This window comes from Oncorhynchus mykiss, chromosome 14 (genome assembly GCF_013265735.2).
Source record: "Oncorhynchus mykiss isolate Arlee chromosome 14, USDA_OmykA_1.1, whole genome shotgun sequence".
NCBI lineage: Eukaryota > Metazoa > Chordata > Actinopteri > Salmoniformes > Salmonidae > Oncorhynchus > Oncorhynchus mykiss.
Genome location: NC_048578.1, coordinates 6,408,091 through 6,429,608, shown reverse-complemented (window position 1 = coordinate 6,429,608; position 21,518 = coordinate 6,408,091). Strand labels below are relative to the sequence as shown.

Sequence of the window (21,518 nt, the reverse complement as noted above, 5' to 3'; positions counted from 1 at the left end):
ACATTTCGTATGTTATGACCCATTTCAGATATGTTTTACAAATTACAATTCATATTATACAGAACAAAAATATGAATGCAACAATTTCAACGATTTTACAGTTCACGATTTTACGAGTCACAGTTCGCAGCCATAGGTGGGCCTGGGAGGGCGTAAGCCCACCCACTGGGGAGCTGGCCCAGCCAATCAGAATGAGTTTCTCCCCACAAAAGGGCTTTATTATATTACGGACATAAATACTCAGTTTCATCAGCTGTTCAGGTGGCCTCAGACGATACCGCAGGTGAAGAAGCAGGATGTGTAGGTCCTCGGCTGGCGTTTCACGTGGTCTGTGGTTGTGAGGTTAGTTGGACATACCACCAAATAATCTAAAATAACGTTGGAGGGGGCTTATGGTAGAGAAATTATCTGGCAACCGCTTTGGTGGACATTCCAGCAGTCAGCATGCCAATTGCACTGCTGCCTCAGCTTGAGACATATGTAGCATTGTGTTGTGAGACACAACTGCACATTTTAGTGGCCTGTCATTGTCCCAAGCACAAGGTGCACCTGTGTAATGATCATGCTGTTAAATCAGTACTTGACATGCCACACCAGGTGGATGGATTATCTTGGCACGGGAGAAATGCTCACCAACAGGGAAGTTAAGAAATTTGGCCAGAATATGAGATAAATAATATTTTTGGTGCAAATGGAACATTTCTTAGATATTTTATTCAGCTCATGAAACATGGGACCAAGACTTTAAATGTTAGGTTTATATTTTGGTTCAGTGTGTATACACAGTACCAGTCAAATGTTTGTACACTTACTCATTCCAGGGATTTTCTTTATTTTTACCATTTTTTACATTGTAGAATAATAATGAAGACATAACTATGAAATAGTTTTGCCTTGATGACAGCTATTCACACTATTGGCATTCTCTCAACCAGCTTCATGAGATGGAATGCATTTCAATTAACAGGTGTTCCTTGTTAAAAGTTAATTTGTGGAATTTCTTTCCTTCTTAATGCATTTGAGCCAATCAGTTGTGTTGTGACAAGGTATGGGTGGTATACAGAAGGTAGCCCTATTTGGTAAAATACCAAGTCCATATTATGGCAAGAACGGCTCAAATAAGCAAAGAGAAACGACAGTCCATCATTACTTTAAGACATGAAGGTCAGTCAATCTGGAAAATTTCAAGAACTTTGAACGCAAAAACCATCAAGCTCTATGATGAAACTGGCTCTCATGAGGACCACCACAAGAAAGGAAGACCCAGGGTTACCTCTGCTGCAGACTATAAGTATATTAGAGTTACCAGCCTCAGAAATTGCAGCCCAAATAAATGCTTCACCAGAAATCAATTAACATACACAACTCAACATCAACTGTTCAGAGGAGACTGCGAGAATCAGGCCTTCAGATTCGAATTGCTGCAAAGAAACCACTACTAAAGGACATCCGTAAGAAAAGACTTGCTTAGGCCAAGAAACATGAGCAATGGACATTAGACAGGTGGAAATCTGTCGTTTGGTCCAAATTGGAGATTTTTGGTCCCAACTGCCGTGTCTTTGTGAGACGTAGAGTAGTTGAACGGATGTGCTGATCCCACCGTGAAGCATGGAGGAGGATGTGTTATGGTGTGGGGGTGCTTTGCTGGTGACACTGTCAGTGATTTATTTAGAATTCAAGGCACACTTAACCAGCATGGCTACCACTGCATTCTGCAGTGATATGCCATCCCATCTGGTTTGCGCTTTGTGGGACTCTCATTTATTTTTCTACAGGACAATGACCCAACACACCTCCAGGCTGTGTAAAGGCTATTTGACCAAGAAGGAGAGCGATGGAGTGCTGCATCAGATAACCTGGCCTCCACAGTCACCTGACCTCAACCCAATTGAGATGGTTAGGGATGAGTTGGACAGCAGAGTGAAGGAAAGGCAGCCAACAAGTGCTCAGCATATGTGGGAACTCCTTCAAGACTGTTGGAAATGCATTCCAGGTGAAGCTGGTTGAGAGTGCCAAGAGTGTTTAAAGCTGTCATCAAGGCAAAGGGTGGCTACTTTGAAGAATCTCAAATATAAAATATATTTAGTTTTGTTTAACACTTTTTTGGTTACTAAATGATTCCATATGTGTTCATTCATAGTTTTGATGTCTTCACTATTATTCCCACAATGTAGAAAATAGTCAAATAACGAAAAACCCTTGAATGAGTAGATGTGTTTAAACTTTTGATTGGTACTGAAATTGTGAGGCAGGGCCACAAGGCTCTTCCTCTTTCCTCTAAGTAAGAACCTATGACTAGAGTTAGGTTTCTTTTGTCACAAACTGAGTGAATTTTACTGAACGGCAGGTGCAGCTGGAGTATCTTTCCTGCCACTTTGCCAAGATTTGGTTTATGCCGTAAAACACTGACCGGTTATGAAAATTCCCCACTGGATGAAAAATAGATGACTTTGTTAAAGTACAGGAGGTTAATTTGTTAAATTGAGCCCTGTATTGTGAAGAGACATGGAGGCTGTGCTTGGACTGCTGGGGATCTTAGTAGGAGTGTCTCATGGTAAGAAGTGTCTTCATGTGTCAGTGTCCCTCTTTTTATGCATAATATAAGCAGTATTGTATATTATATAAAGCAGTAAGAGCATCGCTTGATCACAGCCCTTTGTGATACAGTATACTGTAGGTTACTCAGAATCACTTTTGTCAAATTAATACCTCTCATAAACTGAGGTGCTGTTTCAGTATGTTGCCAATTAACCCATAAGAGTCCGGGGAGCGGGGGGGCTACTAAGCTTTATTTTAAGAAGGTCAAACCAAGGATCATTTTGCTATTTGATTTTGAATGAGACCCCTTGAAATGATTAAGTTTGGCCTCATTGCTATTAAGTGTCACGACTTCCGCCGAAGTTGGCTCCCCTGCCTGTTCGGGCGGTGCTCGGCGGTCATCGTCACCGGCCTACTAGCCGCCACCGATCCCTTTTTTGTTTTCTGTTTATTTTGTCTAATTCGTTGCACCTGTGTCTATTTGTGTGTGCTTGATGGACTTCCTTATTTAAAGTGCGTATACCCGCCCTTGTTTTGTGCGTGGTTATTCTTGTGTTACTTGTGTGTGTTATTAGGTGTGTTCGTGTTCTGGAGCTGGTACCCTGTGTTTTGGGTTGGTCCATATTTCTGTGTTGTGGGCATTGCTTTTAGTGCCTTATGTCGTGGAAATTTCCTGTATTTACCAAATCATGAGAGCAAACCACACACAAGTCAGAGTTACAATAAAGTCCATCTTTAATTATATGATCTCCATCACAACCCTGTGACTCTCAGATCAATTCAGTGTCTATCAATGAATTCTCTGAGAGTCCTTACACATTGCAACTGAGATCCTTTATAGCAAAGACACACATAGCCAGACAGCTTCGGCCATAATTTATCGTTCAGCTTTGTCTCCTAAACTATGTTCTTTTCTCGCGCTCAGAACCATAAAACAAAACCTATCAACAGGCATATATCAAATGCACCCCTCCTTGACAAGATCAAAGAGACACAGTGACTGGCACAGAGACATCGTGGAGCCAAGAGATACACGCTTGACCTCTCCCCTCTCTGCGGCCCAAGTAACTTAGTCCTGACAGAGAACAGATGACTGCAAATGGCGAACAGTATTATACAAAAATAGACATTCTGATGAGAAGTAACTCACAAACATATAATGAAAATAAAACATCTTATCTATGTTACCCAACTAATTCTGATTATTCCCCAACACGTATTAAAGTGCACTTCTTCCTGTGGAACTCTCTGCTCTGCGCCTGATTCTTCCTCACACACCTAGTCCCTCGTGACAATTAGCCCATACAAATGCATTGAATAACAGATAGTCCCATGAAAGAATCTAAAGGATATTTGTTCTGAAGTGTCTTTCCTATATCTGAGAGATATAAGAAATATCAGGAAACGTGTATATACACTACCATTCAAAAGTTTGGGATCACTTTGAAATGTCCTTGCTTTGAAAGAAAAGCACATTTTTTTGTCCATTAAAATAACATCAAATTGATCAGAAATACAGTGTAGACTTTGTTAATGTTGTAAATTACTATTGTCGCTGGAAACTGCTAATTTGTTTATGGAATATCTACATAGGCGTACAGAGGCCCATTATCAGCAACCATCGCTCCTGTGTTCCAGTGGCATGTTGTGTTAGCTACATTAAGTGCATTAAAATGCATTAAGATGGAAAGAAATTCCACAAATGAACTTTTACCAAGGCAAACCTGTTCATTGAAATGCATTACAGGTGACTGACTACCTCATGAAGTTGGTTGAAATAATGGCAAGAGTGTGCATAGCAGTCATCAAGGAAAAGGGTGGCTACTTTGAAGAATCTAAAATGTTATTTCATCATTTTGATTTCTTCACTATTATTCTACAATGTAAAAATTAAAGAAAAACTTGTAATGAGTAGGAGTCAACTTTTGACTGGTACTGTATATATATAGTGTGTATATTACATTTTTTTTGCACTGAACAGTCTCATATATATACTTCCATATACTGTTGCGTGCTTGTATCATCATCTGTAAAATTAAACTCAAAACGGGGACAGTAATAGTCACTGACTTTCTTCTTGATTTTCAGGTATGGTGACCTCCTGTGATGCTAGACAGAACAGGTCATGTTATGCAGCTCTGGGAGGAACTGTCTATCTCCAGCTGGTGACTGATGCCAGAGCATATGAAATCACGCTTAAAAAAGACTATTCTATACGAATATTCCGAATGAAAGACAATGAGGTGATAATCCATGACTCCATTACAGCTAGGTCACACTTCTTCATCAGCAATGGGACATTTATGATAAATAACACAGAAAGGACTGATTTAGCTCAATACGTAATTGTAACCTTTGATAAAAATGGAACATCATTGGGCACCAGAGGACTACAACTGTTAATTGAAGGTAAATGCCTCACTCTCTAACTCATGACTATATTATTTTATTATTTGATACATTAATTTCACTATTCGCTTCCTAGATATTAATTTAGGACATTTCATCAACAAGTATGATGCATTGACTTATAAATCAAAGTCACTGAAAATGCATTTAACAATGTGTAACTATTTAAAGTTTGTAAATGTGTCCATAGAGCTGTAATTGTTCTAAACTAGACAGCAACCAGTAACAACATTATAACCTCAACATAAATACCATTGTTGTCGCGCCCTGACCTGAGATATCTCTGTTTTCTTTATATTTTTGGTTAGGTCAGGGTGTGACTAGGGTGGATACGCTAGTTTTTGTATTGTCTAGGGGTTTTGTATTCTCTAGGGTTTTTGTATGTCTAGATTTTTGTGGGTCTAGGTATTTGTATGTTTATGTATTTGTATGTTTATGGTGGCCTGATATGGTTCCCAATCAGAGGCAGCTGTTTATCGTTGTCTCTGATTGGGGATCATATTTAGGTAGCCATTTCCCCTTTGGTGTTTGTGGGTTCTTGTTCTATGTTTAGCTGTCTGTCTGTACTATTCATATACAGTGTCTTGCGAAAGTATTCGGCCCCCTTGAACTTTGCGACCTTTTGCCACATTTCAGGCTTCAAACATAAAGATATAAAACTGTATTTTTTTATGAAGAATCAACAACAAGTGGGACACAATCATGAAGTGGAACGACATTTATTGGATATTTCAAACTTTTTTAACAAATCAAAAACTGAAGAATTGGGCGTGCAAAATTATTCAGCCCGTTTACTTTCAGTGCCAAGAGTAAAATGCACCTGCACTGTGATAGTCTCAGAGGTCCGTCAAAAGCATCATGAAGAACAAGGAACACACCAGGCAGGTCCGAGATACTGTTGTGAAGAAGTTTAAAGCCGGATTTGGATACAAAAAGATTTCCCAAGCTTTAAACATCCCAAGGAGCACTGTGCAAGCGATAATATTGAAATGGAAGGAGTATCAGACCACTGCAAATCTACCAAGACCTGGCCGTCCCTCTAAACTTTCAGCTCATACAAGGAGAAGACTGATCAGAGATGCAGCCAAGAGGCCCATGATCACTCTAGATGAACTGCAGAGATCTACAGCTGAGGTGGGAGACACTGTCCATAGGACAACAATCAGTCCTATATTGCACAAATCTGGCCTTTATGGAAGAGTGGCAAGAAGAAAGCCATTTCTTAAAGATATCCATAAAAAGTGTTGTTTAAAGTTTGCCTACAAGCCACCTGGGAGACACACCAAACATGTGGAAGAAGGTGCTCTGGTCAGATGAAACCAAAATGGAACTTTTTGGCAACAATGCAAAACGTTATGTTTGGCGTAAAAGCAACACAGCTCATCACCCTGAACAAACCATCCCCACTGTCAAACATGGTGGTGGCAGCATCATGGTTTGGGCCTGCTTTTCTTCAGCAGGGACAGGGAAGATGGTTAAAATTGATGGGAAGATGGATGGAGCCAAATACAGGACCATTCTGGAAGAAAACCTGATGGAGTCTGCAAAAGACCTGAGACTGGGACGGAGATTTGTCTTCCAACAAGACAATGATCCAAAACATAAAGCAAAATCTACAATGGAATGGTTCAAAAATAAACATATCCAGGTGTTAGAATGGCCAAGTCAAAGTCCAGACCTGAATCCAATCGAGAATCTGTGGAAAGAACTGAAAACTGCTGTTCACAAATGCTCTCCATCCAACCTCACTGAGCTTGAGCTGTTTTGCAAGGAGGAATGGGAAAAAATTTCAGTCTCTCAATGTGCAAAACTGATAGAGACATACCCCAAGCGACTTACAGCTGTAATTGCAGCAAAAGGAGGCGCTACAAAGTATTAACTTAAGGGGGCTGAATAATTTTGCACGCCCAATTTTTCAGTTTTTGATTTGTTAAAAAAGTTTGAAATATCCAATAAATGTCGTTCCACTTCATGATTGTGTCCCACTTGTTGTTGATTCTTCACAAAAAAATACAGTTTTATATCTTTATGTTTGAAGCCTGAAATGTGGCAAAAGGTCGCAAAGTTCAAAGGGGCCGAATAATTTCACAAGGCACTGTAGCGTCACGGTTCGTTTTGTTATTTTGGTTAGTTTGTTCAGTGTTCATTCTTAATATAATAAAGAATGTACGCATACCACGCTGCACCTTGGTCCGATTCATACGATGAACGTGACAATTGTTCATCTTCCCCCTAGCCCCTGTGTCCCCTGCAAAGCTGTCCTCTGAGTGCCTGTCTAATGGAGAGGTGAGGGTGTCCTGCTCCTCTGAGGGGGACGGTCCCCAGTACAGCTGGACTCTGGATGGACAACCACTGAGAGACACTGAGGCCTCTCCTGGTGACAAGACAGACACCATCACGCTGAAGAAAGGCCAGTCTGGAGATCTCACCTGCACCGTCAAAAACAACATCAACAGTGTTACCACCAGCGAGAGAATCTCGCACTGTCCAGGTTATCTGCTGTTTAATTTATTTTGTTAAACAGACGTATTGTGAAACAAGATTAATGATAACAATTATGATAATGGTCGATCCTTATCAATGGAAATTGACCTGTTGAGAAACTGCACTGTCCGTTTGCCAGTGTTTAATTCAGATACACATTTGATTCCTGTATTTATTGCCTACAGCACTCATATATATTAACTGCACCAAACCCAACAAGACAAAGACAGCAGAGTGGGTGATTTCAGCTGGTAATACCCTGTGTGCTAAGCCTACACCAGTGGCAACCACGACTGGGACTGAGGCCTCCACCAGTAGAACAACCACTGGTAAGGTACTTGACACCTTTGTGACCTCCAGACCCAGCAATCACACATGCCACCCAAAATATCAGTTACAAAAGCCGATCAGACCCTGTGGAATTTTAGTAAGTGATAATGCTCACCCTGATGTTTTATTGGTGTCATTATCATACAGTTTAGTGTCGTTTAAAAAAAAATCGAACCATTTTAAATAACAAGCACACATAAAACTTGAAAAAGCCATACTTGCACTTGAGTAAAATCCTCGAGGATAACACACAATAAAGTCTTGGACTTATTTCCATGGTGGTCCTCTTGTCACGAATATCACCGAAGGTGGCTCCTCTTCCCGTCCGGGTGGCGCTCGGCGCTCGTCGTCGCCGTTCTACTAGCTGCTACCGATCCCGTTTCCCCTTTTCGTTTTGTTGGGTCTAATTGGTTTCACCTGTTCCTTGTTTGGGGGGTTTTGGGTCGGTTATTTAAGTTCCGTTAGCCCGCCTGTGTTCGTGCGGGCTTGTTTGCTGTTTTTGGTCAAGGAGCGTATGTACCTGCGTCGTACATTTTGGAGTGTTTTACGCCTGTGTTCGGCATCACCCTCTTTGTGCGCTGTGATTGTACGGAAATAACGTGTTTTTTTTACGAATCCTCTGCTCTCTGCGCCTGACTCCACACCCATCACTCTTCGAGCCGTTACACCTCTTGTGACAAGATGGCCATGCAAGATCAAACACGGTTCAACACAGTACGGCAGCGAGATAATACAGCATAAAAACTAAAGGAGACCGTCTATCAGAACGTCTATCACGGCAGTTATATCGTAGGGGACATTCATAATGGAACAGAAGACTTCAACCAATGCAGAGAGAGCTTCTCCAAGACATTTGCTAATGTTAGTGAGCTCTGTGCTAAGTATGCTCCAACAGAGTTTTACTTTAGTGAGACACCAGAAGTGTCATCCGCATAAAGAAAAAGACTGAGAACAAGCCTCTTTCGTATCGTTTATATACAGTAAAAGCAGTAGCTGTCCAAGCAGGCTCCCCTGCAGAACACTACAACTTATTGGATTTGCCTGAAACAGTGAACCATTTAACCTCTTCCACTTGTGCCCTACTTGACAAGTAGGACTTTAACCAGCCTAGAGGGATACTGTTTAACTCCAGTGCCTCCAGTTTGAAGATTAGAAGACAATGGTTGACTGTGTCAAAGGCCTTTTGATGGTGAAGAAGTATCATTCCACAAAGACAATTAGCATGTCCTGTAAGTGCAGGAGGATTTTTCTGCTGTAACAAAAGGGCTGAAATTAAAATCCTATATCTGTAGTAACATTGGTGGCTGGTTTTACAATGGAACAACCTTCCACACTTCCATATGTTGTTTTGCTTCCTCTCTTTTACCCAGTGATCATCTGGATGGTAGCAGGGTCTCTGGCAGCAGTGGTTATTGTCATAGTGATGGTGTTGGCAGTTTACTGTGTCCAGAAGAAAAATAAACCTTCAAAGACGCCAGGTTAGAGGATATTTATCAGTACCTCTTCATTTTTTCTTAAGTACTATAATTTACCGCGTTTACCAGTCTTGTCATTGAAATGCTAGATGTAATGTCTCCCTACCTGTCCCTCTCGCTCTTGCTCTCTCTTTCTCTAGCTAATGATGACAGCCAGGTTGTGGAATATGCTGATGTCAGGATACTGAAGAAGCAGATGAGACAGAAGGAGAGGGAGGCGTCGATCGAGGTGGAGTATGGACAGTTTAAAACATTACAGGGTCCCCGGCGGAAGGTAGACACACCTGACACACCTGAGGAGGAGGACTGTGTATACGCCAGGGTACAGAAAGGCCAGGAAGCAAGGTACTGTCTAGATTCAATATGATAGAATAGAAGGACACAGAGTTGAGTCTGTCACGGCCATCTTCCTGGAAGGAATAAGAGGACCAAAGCGCAGTGTGGTGAGCGTACATTTTCTTTTATTGATAAAAATGTTGCCAACAAAATAAAGGAACGACCATGAAGCTTAACAGGGCTATAGTGCCACTAACAAAGATAACTTCCCACAATAACAAAAGGGAAAAAGTCTGCCTAAGTATGATGCTCAATCAGAGACAACTATAGACAGCAGTCCCTGATTGAGAACCATACCCGGCCAAAACATAGAAACACAAAACATAGAAATCAGAACATAGAATGCCTACCCAAATCACACCCTGACCAAACCAAAATAGAGACATAAAAAGGCTCTCTAAGGTCAGGGCGTGACAGAATCACTGAGAGTCTGAGATGAATCACTGGTTGCGTCCCACTGATCTCTCCTTTTCTTGTTCACTTCCCTTCTTGGATTTGGAAGGAAATTAATAGAATATGGAATCGCCCTGTTGCCCATGCCAACACGAATCCAATGCTTGTGGTGAACGAGCCCACATTTCAGGAAGAAAGAGATTATTGGGATGCACTCCCTGAGAGGCCCAAAGTTGATACAGACGACAGCCATGTTGAATCATGTTGTCTTAGTTACAAAACACAGCTGTTACTGTAAATGTATGTTCACACTTTAGAGTGGACACTGTCTGTTTCCAAGAAGTGGACACTGTCTGTTTCCAAGAAGTGGACACTGTCTGTTTCCAAGAAGTGGACACTGTCTGTTTCCAAGAAGTGGACACTGTCTGTTTCCAAGAAGTGGACACTGTCTTTTTCCAAGAAGTGGACACTGTCTTTTTCCAAGAAGTGGACACTGTCTGTTTCCAAGAAGTGGACACTGTCTGTTTCCAAGAAGTGGATACATCACTTCTGTTTTTATTTACCACATTTCTTTACCACATTTCCTTCTTTGGAAAAGTGTTTTACCAGTCTGGTCTTGTTTCAGTTGTGTGATATGTCACAAATTCCTACATGTGTTTGCTGCATGATAGAAGTAATAAAATAGTGATTTCAAATTATGTTTTAAAGAATTTTGATAATTGCATAACAGAAATTGATGTACCAATATCTTAAGTCAATACTTTAAAGCTTGCAGTCCATCTCCCTAGTTAACACATCTTGAGATATTGCTAAAAAATCAAATATACTCTTATTTGTCTGAGGAAAATCATCCTGGCCAACACACATGCATACATTTCTGGTTATATCTAAGATAGTAGTTACATGATGATCTTTATACAGCACAGTACCTGTACAGAAAATAAGATCATGTATAATTTTTAGAAATAGTTTTTTGAGCAAGTGCAAAAATAAGCTAATGTTGTAAAATAGTTGTTTAGATACATGGTCATATCTTTTCACACCATCAATCCATTTTTTTTTCTTCCCTTGAACCTTTCCACATCTCTGGTTTTGGAGGGTTAACGTTGGTGATGCATTTCCTGTTTGAGTTGCATTATTTCCAGATGAGAATCCCCTCATTAACTAAAAAAAAAACATATTATTTTGCTATATGGTATCTCATTCTCACTCAATAAGTCAAGCAAAAAGAACAAATTGTGAAGAGGCTGTTGATAAATAAAGATAATGTTTCTAACAATGTGTTGATAACAATGTAATATGCAGAGGAGTCACTTGTCGTGCTCATTGTTGATGCCACTGTGATTGGAAACTGCAATTTGATAATAAAATCCTGTTTTAAAAACAAGCAAAAGTTGTTCTTGTCTTCTCTAATAGTACAGCATAGAGGTCAGAGGTCCAAGGTTAAGAGCATTGGCCTACCAGTCATCCCATCTGAGGAGTAATAAACACAGTTTTATGGCCAATCACAGTTGAATTCTCCACAACCCCAGGATCATTACCTCTCTATGGTTACTGATCTATAAGACAGGTGACACAGATGCCCAGGTATGCTGTTGTAATCATATAACTAACATATTCTCCTGACATCTTCTTGTCATGTCCCATATTAGACAATAAGCAGAGAGAAAGGGGTATGCAATTTCAAAATCAGCAGACTGCACAGATTCATGTGAAATTCATAAGAGTTAAGGCCAAATACTGTCATCTGGGGATGTAAGTGTCCATAAGTTTTACAGCAATGCAATGAGTTCCGTACCCATCATCATGTGACTTAGATAAGGTTTTTTATCAGTTTGATAGTGCAATCATGAAACTTTTCATTTGCCTATGACATTAAAATAGCAAACTCATCACTTGTGGAGAGACTGTAAACGGCTAAAGCGTGTGCTTTCTCTCCTTTGTGATCATGGCTATCTTGGCACATACTGTACAGGGTCTCACTTGTTTTCAGGTGTCCATTTTGGCAAAACGGGACAAACAACATCTATATGTAGCCTAGGTGTCAACGATACACTTGTAAAGTCGTTTATAACACAAATGTTTGTACCAATAAGACGTTCCAAGACATTTATTTGTCTGGATGAATCATATGATTGAGAAACTGAGGCCAGCTGTAGATCAACTATCAGGATGTGAAGCGAAATACCCCTGATTTACTTCGTATCTCAACATCTCTTCAATTGAATTTCCCTCCACAGTGCCTCAACTAATCAAACCTTTCAAGCAAAATATTGAAGATAAAAATATATTTTTTAAAACGAGATCAGATCAAAACATTTCCGTTATTTTTTTAGTTACAAATTAATTTGCGTCAAGAAAATATAAACACAAAAGCAGTTGCAAATAAGGCACTTATGTCTTTTATACATATTTGCATAGTGTAACCTGTTCTTCTTTCTCTATCTCTTTCTTCTTATCATAACACAGACCGTAGCATTCTACTACAGGTGTGCAAGACGCATGTAATAGCATTTTCATCATATCACTGAGGTCAATTACATCTTCTGTAGTGATTGTCATGGGAACAGCAGTTGAATATTGTTATCCTCAGTACTCCTCTTTGATAGTCATTGATATTGTCTCTGACAACAAGCTGGAGCTGGTTGCCATGGAGCCGTTGCTGGGGTCAGACAGGCAGGATGGGGTAAAGGTCAGGGTAGTTGTAGTCTTAGAGGTCTGCTGGGACAGCTGGATCTTCTTCTTGGTAATTTTCCTCTCCTTGGCTCTCCTGTTCTGGAACCAGATCTTTACCTGTGGTGATATCAGAGAATGATGAGACATACATTGCTCTCTGAGACTCACCTGTAGCCCTCTGAGACCCACCTGTGGCGCTCACCTGTCTCTCTGACCCACCCGTCACTTTCACCGACATGTCTGCTCTCTGCCATCTACCTGTCTCTCTGAGAGGCTGAGGCCCAGGGCCAACTCTGCACTGGAACTCTTTCTACAGCTCTCCAACTGTCTCTGTAACACACACCTGTCTCTCTGACCCATCTGTCTCTATGAGAGGCTGAGGCCCAGGGCCAGCTCTGCACTGGAACTCTTTCTACAGCTCTCCAACTGTCTCTGTAACACACACCTGTCTCTCTGACCCACCTGTCTCTCTGAGAGGCTGAGGCCCAGGGCCAGCTCTGCACTGGAACTCTTTCTACAGCTCTCCAACTGTCTCTGTAACACACACCTGTCTCTCTGACTCACCTGTCTCTCTGAGAGGCTGAGGCCCAGGGCCAGCTCTGCACTGGAACTCTTTCTACAGCTCTCCAACTGTCTCTGTAACACACACCTGTCTTTCTGACCCACCTGTCTCTCTGAGAGGCTGAGGCCCAGGGCCAGCTCTGCACTGGAACTCTTTCTACAGCTCTTCAACTGTCTCTGTAACACACACCTGTCTCTCTGACTCACCTGTCTCTCTGAGAGGCTGAGGCCCAGGGCCAGCTCAGCTCTGGAACTCTTTCTTCAGCTCTCCAACTGTCTCTGTAACACACACCTGTCTCTCTGAGAGGCTGAGGCCCAGGGCCAGCTCTGCACTGTCTCTGTAACACACACCTGTCTCTCTGAGAGGCTGAGGCCCAGGGCCAGCTCTGTCTTCCTCCTGATGGTGATGTACCGGCTGTACTGGAACTCCTTCTCTAGCTCCAGGCGCTGCTGGTCTGTGTACACCACCCTGTACTTGTCCTTGGTCCGCGTCTTCCCTCCTGGAACCAAACACAAGTATGACAATTTAACAAGTATAATAATAAACGTCTCTATCAACTATTAAAGGAATGGTCCAAGGATTTTGATGTCGATGTTCTAAATTGGTTGAATTGGTATGTCAGGTGATATGATAAATACAAAAGAGGGATTGGCATACATAGATTCAAGTGTAAGCAGTGTGAAGATATCTCCATGACTCAGGCTGCACAATGTATGAACAGTAGTGTCACCGCAGACCGCTAAATTTGCTGATGGAGATCTGTCTGGAGCCGTGTTAGAGTTGAGTCTCACACACGGGGGTGGTTGAAAGCTCTCTGGCGCCTGTGAAGCCTCATCTACCCTATTAGTCATGTTAATCATAAGCACTGTGTAAGAGACTATGTAAGACATTACCGTGGTGGTTCTTATCACTGTGAGAGCTGTTTACATAGGAGTTTACATAGATAGCCATTCAGTCCCACTTGCGTGCGTGCGCACACACACAATTACTATACACACACACAACACCCATTCTCACACACACACACACAGCGCCAGGGACGGGTGAGTCAGGGAGATGGTATTGATCCACAGGAGAGGTCTTGACGGCACGGTGCGACCGAACATTGATCGCAGTAGGACGAGGAGGGGAACACAAAGTGAGATAAGGCCAGGAGAGTTTCCAGTAGAGGAGGGTTGATCCTGTCCTGTCTGAGACACCCAGCCCAGTCCAAACCAAACACCTGGCTGTCAGCCTTATCTGCTTAACCTGTCACCCCCACAGTGGACAGAGAGGGTGGGGAACCACAGACTACAGAATCCCTCGCCTCGGATGTTAGCTTTTCACTCAAATATTTTAACCAGAGGAAAGGATAGGTGAAAAGGTTCTGTTTGATGAATGTGTGTGACGTTGTGCAATGGTTCAGGAACTTGTGTATATGAATATGTATTCTGTTTTCAGTGTGTCAACAATGCTTGTTTTGTATCTGGTAAGCCTACACCCACTCAAAATGTTAAATCTGACGTCTGCTATTGAGGTCTGACATTGGATCAACAAATCCATAACGTGTGTTATTTTTCTAATATGTGTAATCCCCCCCTACGAAGTTCATAAATCAAAAAACTGTTTTGGGCGTTCAACGATAAGTAGCCTACTGCACAAAATAAATACAAAAAATTGAGGAAATAAACTAAGCCAATTCATAGATATGAGACAGGCTCAAGTGAACTGGGATTTGGGGAGTTTACCTGTACTGGATGAATGTACATTGTGTCTGATCCAGTCGTATGAGTTTCTTCTCTCTGAATCTGGAGAGTACTGCCCGGCAGGGGAGTTGAGTGATGGAAGAGTACCCGGCCCCGTAGGCAGAATGGATGTCAGATCCGGGGAACTGAAATGTATCTGTTCTGAACCTGGGCTCAAACCGTGGAAGTCCACGCTCTGGCCATACGGTGACCACTCCTCCCGCGGACCTGCTAAGTAAGCAGGGTTCCACACACCTGTCGTCTGGGCATGTGGGTCACTGATGCCTGTGACGTGATGATAACCGGTGAAATCCGTATATTGCATGAAGTTCTGACTGTTCAGAGGTTGAGTCGGGTGTCCCACCGAATTTGAGTACATTCCGGTGTACATTCCGGTGTTTTTACTCACGTACATCTCAATGAATTAACTCCTCTGCGCATAGTAATCCACAAAATTATATCACCAATTCTCTAGAAATTCCTAGCAATCTATCTACGTGACTCGACCTCCTGTAACCTACGCACCTGTTGAGTATCTACACCTCACCACACCTTTATATAGTGTTGTTTCCTGGACAAGTTGACAGTTCGAAGGTATCTCCATGACGTCAACTTTACAACCTGGAGGAACTACCTCGTTAGCTCAGCCCCTCACATCAAGATTATATGGGGTATTTTTCAGCCATTGAGTCAAAAAGTTAGGATCAGCTGAGGCCATTGAGGTGAGGATATTATGGTTATTTCATGTACAAAATGATTCCTTCAATCAAAGTCATTCACTGTGTTTATGTCTGTATGAGGTGGGGTTGGGGGTTATATTCCCGCCTTAAAGTCTGATACACTGAGTGACTTTACAGTGATCCTAGTGGGGCATCAGATTACCAGACATGTCATGCAGGCCAACAACCTGAAATGAGGGACAACAACATGCTGGGTTAAAGTACATTTAATGTGTGTGATCTACTGTCCTCTGCTGTTTGTGAAAAGTAATGAAGTTTCCTGGGTTTGAAGTAGGCTGCCATCTCAAAACTACTTTTACTTTCACCTGAGGCAATTAATGCTGTATAGACCCTTCTATTTACTTTATGAATAAAAATGTCACATTGTTGATAATCTACAGTGACAGCCTACTCAGCTGGTGCAAAGACACCATCCATTTGAATTTCAGAAGGGAAGGCATTTATTAAAGATTGAAGTCAATATCTAGTCTAGACGTCCATTAGCGACAATCCACCATTAGCACCAGCCAAGTGAACACTAAAGGATGAGAAACTATGAGCCTGATGTCCATCAGAATGTGTAGAAAAATGTACAGTGATCGATCTGGCACCCAGACAGAATATAGCTCATACTGTACTGTAAATTAGAGGTCGGCCGATTACGATTTTTCAACGCCGATACCGATACCGATTATTGAAGGAACCCCCCCAAAAAAAGCCGATACCGATTAATTGACCGATTTTTATTTATTTATTTGTAATAATGACAATTACAACAATACTGAATGAACACTTATTTTAACTTAATATACATGAATAAAAATCTATTTAGCCTCAAATAAATAATGAAACATGTTCAATTTGGTTTAAATAATGAAAAAACAAAGTACTGGAGAAGTAAAAGTGCAATGAGTGCCATGTAAAAAAGCTAACGTTTGAGTTCCTTGCTCAGAACATGAGAACATATGAAAGTTGGTGGTTCCTTTTAAGATGAGTCTTCAATATTCAAAGGTAAGAGGTTTTAGGTTGTAGTTAATATAGTATTTATAGGAATATTTCTCTCTATACCATTTGTACTGTATTTCATATACCTTTGACTATTGGATGTTCTTATAGGCACTATAGTATTGACAGTGTAACAGTATAGCTTCCGTCCCTCTCCTCGCTCCTACCTGGGCTCGAACCAGGAACACATCGACAACAGCCACACTCGAAGCAGCGTTACCCATCGCTCCACTAAAGCCGTGGCCCTTGCAAGGGGAATAAGTACTCCAAGTCTCAGAGCGAGTGACGTTGAAACGCTATTAGCGCACACTCAGCTAACTAGCTAGCCATTTCACATCGGTTACACCAGCCATTAGGCTGATAGGCTTGACGTCATAAACAGCGCTGTGCTTGCGAAGAGCTACTGGCAAAACGCACAAAAGTGCTGTTTGAATGAATACTTACGAGCCTGCTGCTGCCTACCACCACTCAGTCAGACTGCTCTATCAAATCAGACTTAATTATAACATAATAACACACAGAAATATGAGCCTTTGGTCATAAATATGGTAGAATCCGGAAACTATAATTTCGAAAACAAAACGTTTATTATTTCAGTGAAATACGGAACCGTTCGGTATTTTATCTGATGGGTGGCATCCCTAAGTCTAAATATCCTTGTTACATTGCACAACCTTCAATGTTATGTCATAATTACGTAAAAGTCTGGCAAATTAGTTCGCAATGAGCCAGGTTGCCCAAACTGTTGCACATACCCTGACTCTGCGTGCAATGAATGCAAGAGAAATGACACAATTTCACCTGGTTAATATTGCGTGCTAACCTAGATTTATTTTAGCTAAATATGCAGGTTTAAAAATATATACGTATTGATTTTAAGAAAGGCATTGGTGTTTATGGTTAGGTACAGTTGTCCAACGATTGTGCTTTTTTCGCAAATGCGCTTTTGTTACAGTTTTTCTCAGTTGCTTTGGTGCATTTCTTAGATCAAAAGTGCACTTCTTGATACTATTTGTACAAATTCCAAATCATCTAGTCACTTGTGCACATCATTAAAGCAATTTCTTATTCCTTTGAACAAATTGCAATTGATAATGTACAAGTGTCAGCTTTTTTTCCACATTATCAATTGCTCATGTCATGTTGATCAAAATATAGTAGATGGTTCTCTGTTAAATAGTTTTACCCCTCAAAACATCTAGGCATTAGTTCCTTGCATAAGCCATTACATGCAAAATTGTTGAACTATTTGTCATAAACTGTCAAGCATGGTTTTATACATTTCTTTTAGACCTTTTGTACAAAAACGTGAATTGATGAATAGTGCAGGTTAAATTGACCCTCACTCATGAAGGAATGTAAAGTGTTAGTTCAACCAACAATCAACCAGTTGTCTAAATTGCTCAAAGGTGCATCTCATGAAGAATCAATTGGCAAGCATATATAGACAGACCACAACACAGAGTTGCAATTTTCCAATAATGGATGGACCAGGAAACGAACAGGGTCAACAGCCAAGAGGAGGAAGAAGAGGGGCAAGGATGCGTGGTGGAAGGCAAAACAGAGGAAGAGGCAGAAGAGGACATAGGCGCATATCTGATGACATAAGGGCCACCATTGTAGACCATGTTGTCAATCATGGCCTTACAATGGCTGAGGCGGGTCGAAGGGTGCAGTCGAATATTGGGAGATCAACCGTGTCCTCAATAGTTCAAACGTTTCGAAGAGAGAACAGGTCTGTCCACCAATGTACAGTGCACTGTTACTGTATATAAGCAGTATACTGTATACTTCCTACAATGCCTCATATTACAGTAGTCCACTTGTATTTCACAGCATGCAGAAATATACTCTATACAGATACATACTGCACCTTACATGCACCCACCTGTATGTTTTACAGTAAAATGTGTGTTCGCATAGTTTTTGTCTATGTGAAAGTGTGCAATGCATCACTGCATTTTTCCCCACATAGGACTGCAAGATTACCTCAAACCGGTGGCAGAGGACGCCTTTCCACACCTCAACAGGAGGAGGCTATTTGCACCATGGTCCGAGCAAACAATGCCATGAGACTCAGGGAAATACAAAGGACCATTATAGAAGACAACAATGTCTGAAAACATCTATACGGTTAGCATCTCAACCATTGACAGGGTGCTGCATAGAAACCAGATGAGTATGAAACAGCTGTACCGTGTACCATTCCAAAGGAATGAGGACAGAGTTAAGGAGCTACGGTACCAGTATGTACAGGTAAAACATATATCTATGTAACTACTTTACAGCAACATTTTATAGTGATACATAGTACAGTGCGCATAAACTGCACACATTTCCATTGCTGTGGAAGCAACATGTAATATATGTACATTTTATGTCACTCCTCCTTACCAAAACAAATTCAACTGTGTGTTCTAGGATATAGCGTATAATGGAGTTGGAATCAAGTGAACCCTCTCACAACTTGGTATACGTGGATGAGGCTGGCTTCAACCTGACCAAATGCAGAAGGCAGGGTCGGAATTTCATCGGTCACAGAGCTACTGTGGATTTGCCAGGCCAACAGGGAGGAAATATCACCATGTGTGCTGCTATTTCGGAGCATGGTGTCCTAACCCATATCCCCCTTATAGGGCCATACAACACCCAGCATCTACTCAACTTTTTAGAGACTCTCTACGGGGCTCTCATCCCTGATGATGAGAGGGGTCTGTTTAGAGAGGATTTGCCAAAGTATGTGGTCATTTGTGATAATGTGAGTTTCCATCGATCAAACATCATAAGGCAATGGTTTGTGACCCACCCGAGGATGCTCATAGAATTCCTCCCACCTTATTCACCATTCCTTAACCCAATTGAGGAGTTCTTTTCAGCATGGAGGTGGAAGGTGTACGATCGTCAGCCACACACACAGATGACCCTGCTGGCTGCAATTGATGCAGCATGTGAGAACATCACAGTAGACGCCTGCAGAGGATGGATAAGGCATTCCAAAATATTCTTTCCACGTTGCATTGGAAGGGAAAATATCCGGTGTGATGTGGATGAGAATATGTGGGCCGACAGACAGGAACGTCTGGATGTGTAGAGACAGCACAACACCCCAAGGCAAAGTTGTGCCTTGGGGTGGTTTCCTGTGTTTCTTTCTAATTTAGTTTTTTTTCCGTTGCGCCCCTTGGGTTGTCCAGTCTCTTTCAATCAATAACCCACATACAGTAATATGTAAATAGTACTGTTGAAATTGATATATGCCATAGAAGTGCAGCCTTGTGCATCCTAAGTTTACATCAGGTAATACTGTCAAAGTACACAGTTACAGTGCCTTGCGAAAGTATTCGGCCCCCTTGAACTTTGCGACCTTTTGCCTCATTTCAGGCTTCAAACATAAAGATATAAAACTGTATTTTTTTGTGAAGAATCAACAACAAGTGGGACACAATCATGAAGTGGAACAACATTTATTGGATATTTCAAACTTTTTTAACAAATCAAAAACTGAAAAATTGGGCGTGCAAAATTATTCAGCCCCTTTACTTTCAGTGCAGCAAACTCTCTCCAGAAGTTCAGTGAGGATCTCTGAATGATCCAATGTTGACCTAAATGACTAATTATGATAAATACAATCCACCTGTGTGTAATCAATTCTCCGTATAAATGCACCTGCACTGTGATAGTCTCAGAGGTCCGTTAAAAGCGCAGAGAGCATCATGAAGAACAAGGAACACACCAGGCAGGTCCGAGATACTGTTGTGAAGAAGTTTAAAGCCGGATTTGGATACAAAAAGATTTCCCAAGCTTTAAACATCCCAAGGAGCACTGTGCAAGCGATAATATTGAAAAGGAAGGAGTATCAGACCACTGCAAATCTACCAAGACCTGGCCGTCCCTCTAAACTTTCAGCTCATACAAGGAGAAGACTGATCAGAGATGTAGCCAAGAGGCTCATGATCACTCTGGATGAACTGCAGAGATCTACAGCTGAGGTGGGAGACTCTATCCATAGGACAACAATCAGTCGTATATTGCACAAATCTGGCCTTTATGGAAGAGTGGCACGAAGAAAGCCATTTCTGAAAGATATCCATAAAAAGTGTCATTTAAAGTTTGCCACAAGCCACCTGGGAGACACACCAAACATGTGGAAGAAGGTGCTCTGGTCAGATGAAACCAAAATTGAACTTTTTGGCAACAATGCAAAACGTTATGTTTGGCGTAAAAGCAACACAGCTGAACACACCATCCCCACTGTCAAACATGGTGGTGGCAGCATCATGGTTTGGGCCTGCTTTTCTTCAGCAGGGACAGGGAAGATGGTTAAAATTGATGGGAAGATGGATGGAGCCAAATACAGGACCATTCTGGAAGAAAACCTGATGGAGTCTGCAAAAGACCTGAGACTGGGACGGAGATTTGTCTTCCAACAAGACAATGATCCAAAACATAAAGCAAAATGTACAATGGAATGGTTCAAAAATAAACATATCCAGGTGTTAGAATGGCCAAGTCAAAGTCCAGACCTGAATCCAATCGAGAAACTGTGGAAAGAACTGAAAACTGCTGTTCACAAATGCTCTCCATCCAACCTCACTGAGCTCGAGCTGTTTTGCAAGGAGGAATGGGAAAAAAATTTCAGTCTCTCGATGTGCAAAACTGATAGAGACATACCCCAAGCGACTTACAGCTGTAATCGCAGCAAAAGGTGGCGCTACAAAGTATTAACTTAAGGGGGCTGAATAATTTTGCACGCCCAATTTTTCAGTTTTTGATTTGTTAAAAAAGTTTGAAATATCCAATAAATGTCGTTCCACTTCATGATTGTGTCCCACTTGTTGTTGATTCTTCACAAAAAAATACAGTTTTATAT

At 41.5% G+C, this 21,518-nt stretch overlaps 1 protein-coding gene across 1 annotated transcript; it reads right to left on the bottom strand.

The window, feature by feature from the left end:
• Positions 1-9,918: 9,918 nt before the first annotated feature.
• Positions 9,919-15,478, bottom strand: LOC110488624 (homeobox protein CDX-1). Its single transcript, XM_021560910.2, has 3 exons — positions 14,931-15,478; positions 13,554-13,702; positions 9,919-12,758 (listed from the first exon to the last, which is right to left on the bottom strand). Exons 1-3 carry the CDS (start codon positions 15,340-15,342, stop codon positions 12,555-12,557), a joined length of 765 nt encoding a protein of 254 aa, XP_021416585.1. The 5' UTR covers positions 15,343-15,478; the 3' UTR covers positions 9,919-12,554.
• Between the last annotated feature and the right edge of the window lie 6,040 nt (positions 15,479-21,518).

Excerpts from the sequence above, each read along its gene's own strand:
- LOC110488624 (XM_021560910.2), bottom strand. The coding sequence starts at position 15,342 with ATGTACGTGAGTAAAAACACCGGAATGTACACCGGAATGTACTCAAAT. Across the intron at positions 13,703-14,930 it reads TGTACATTCATCCAGTACAG|GAGGGAAGACGCGGACCAAG; the intron begins GTAAACTCCCCA and ends GTTTGGTTCCAG. Across the intron at positions 12,759-13,553 it reads TCAGCCTCTCAGAGAGACAG|GTAAAGATCTGGTTCCAGAA; the intron begins GTGTGTGTTACA and ends ATATCACCACAG.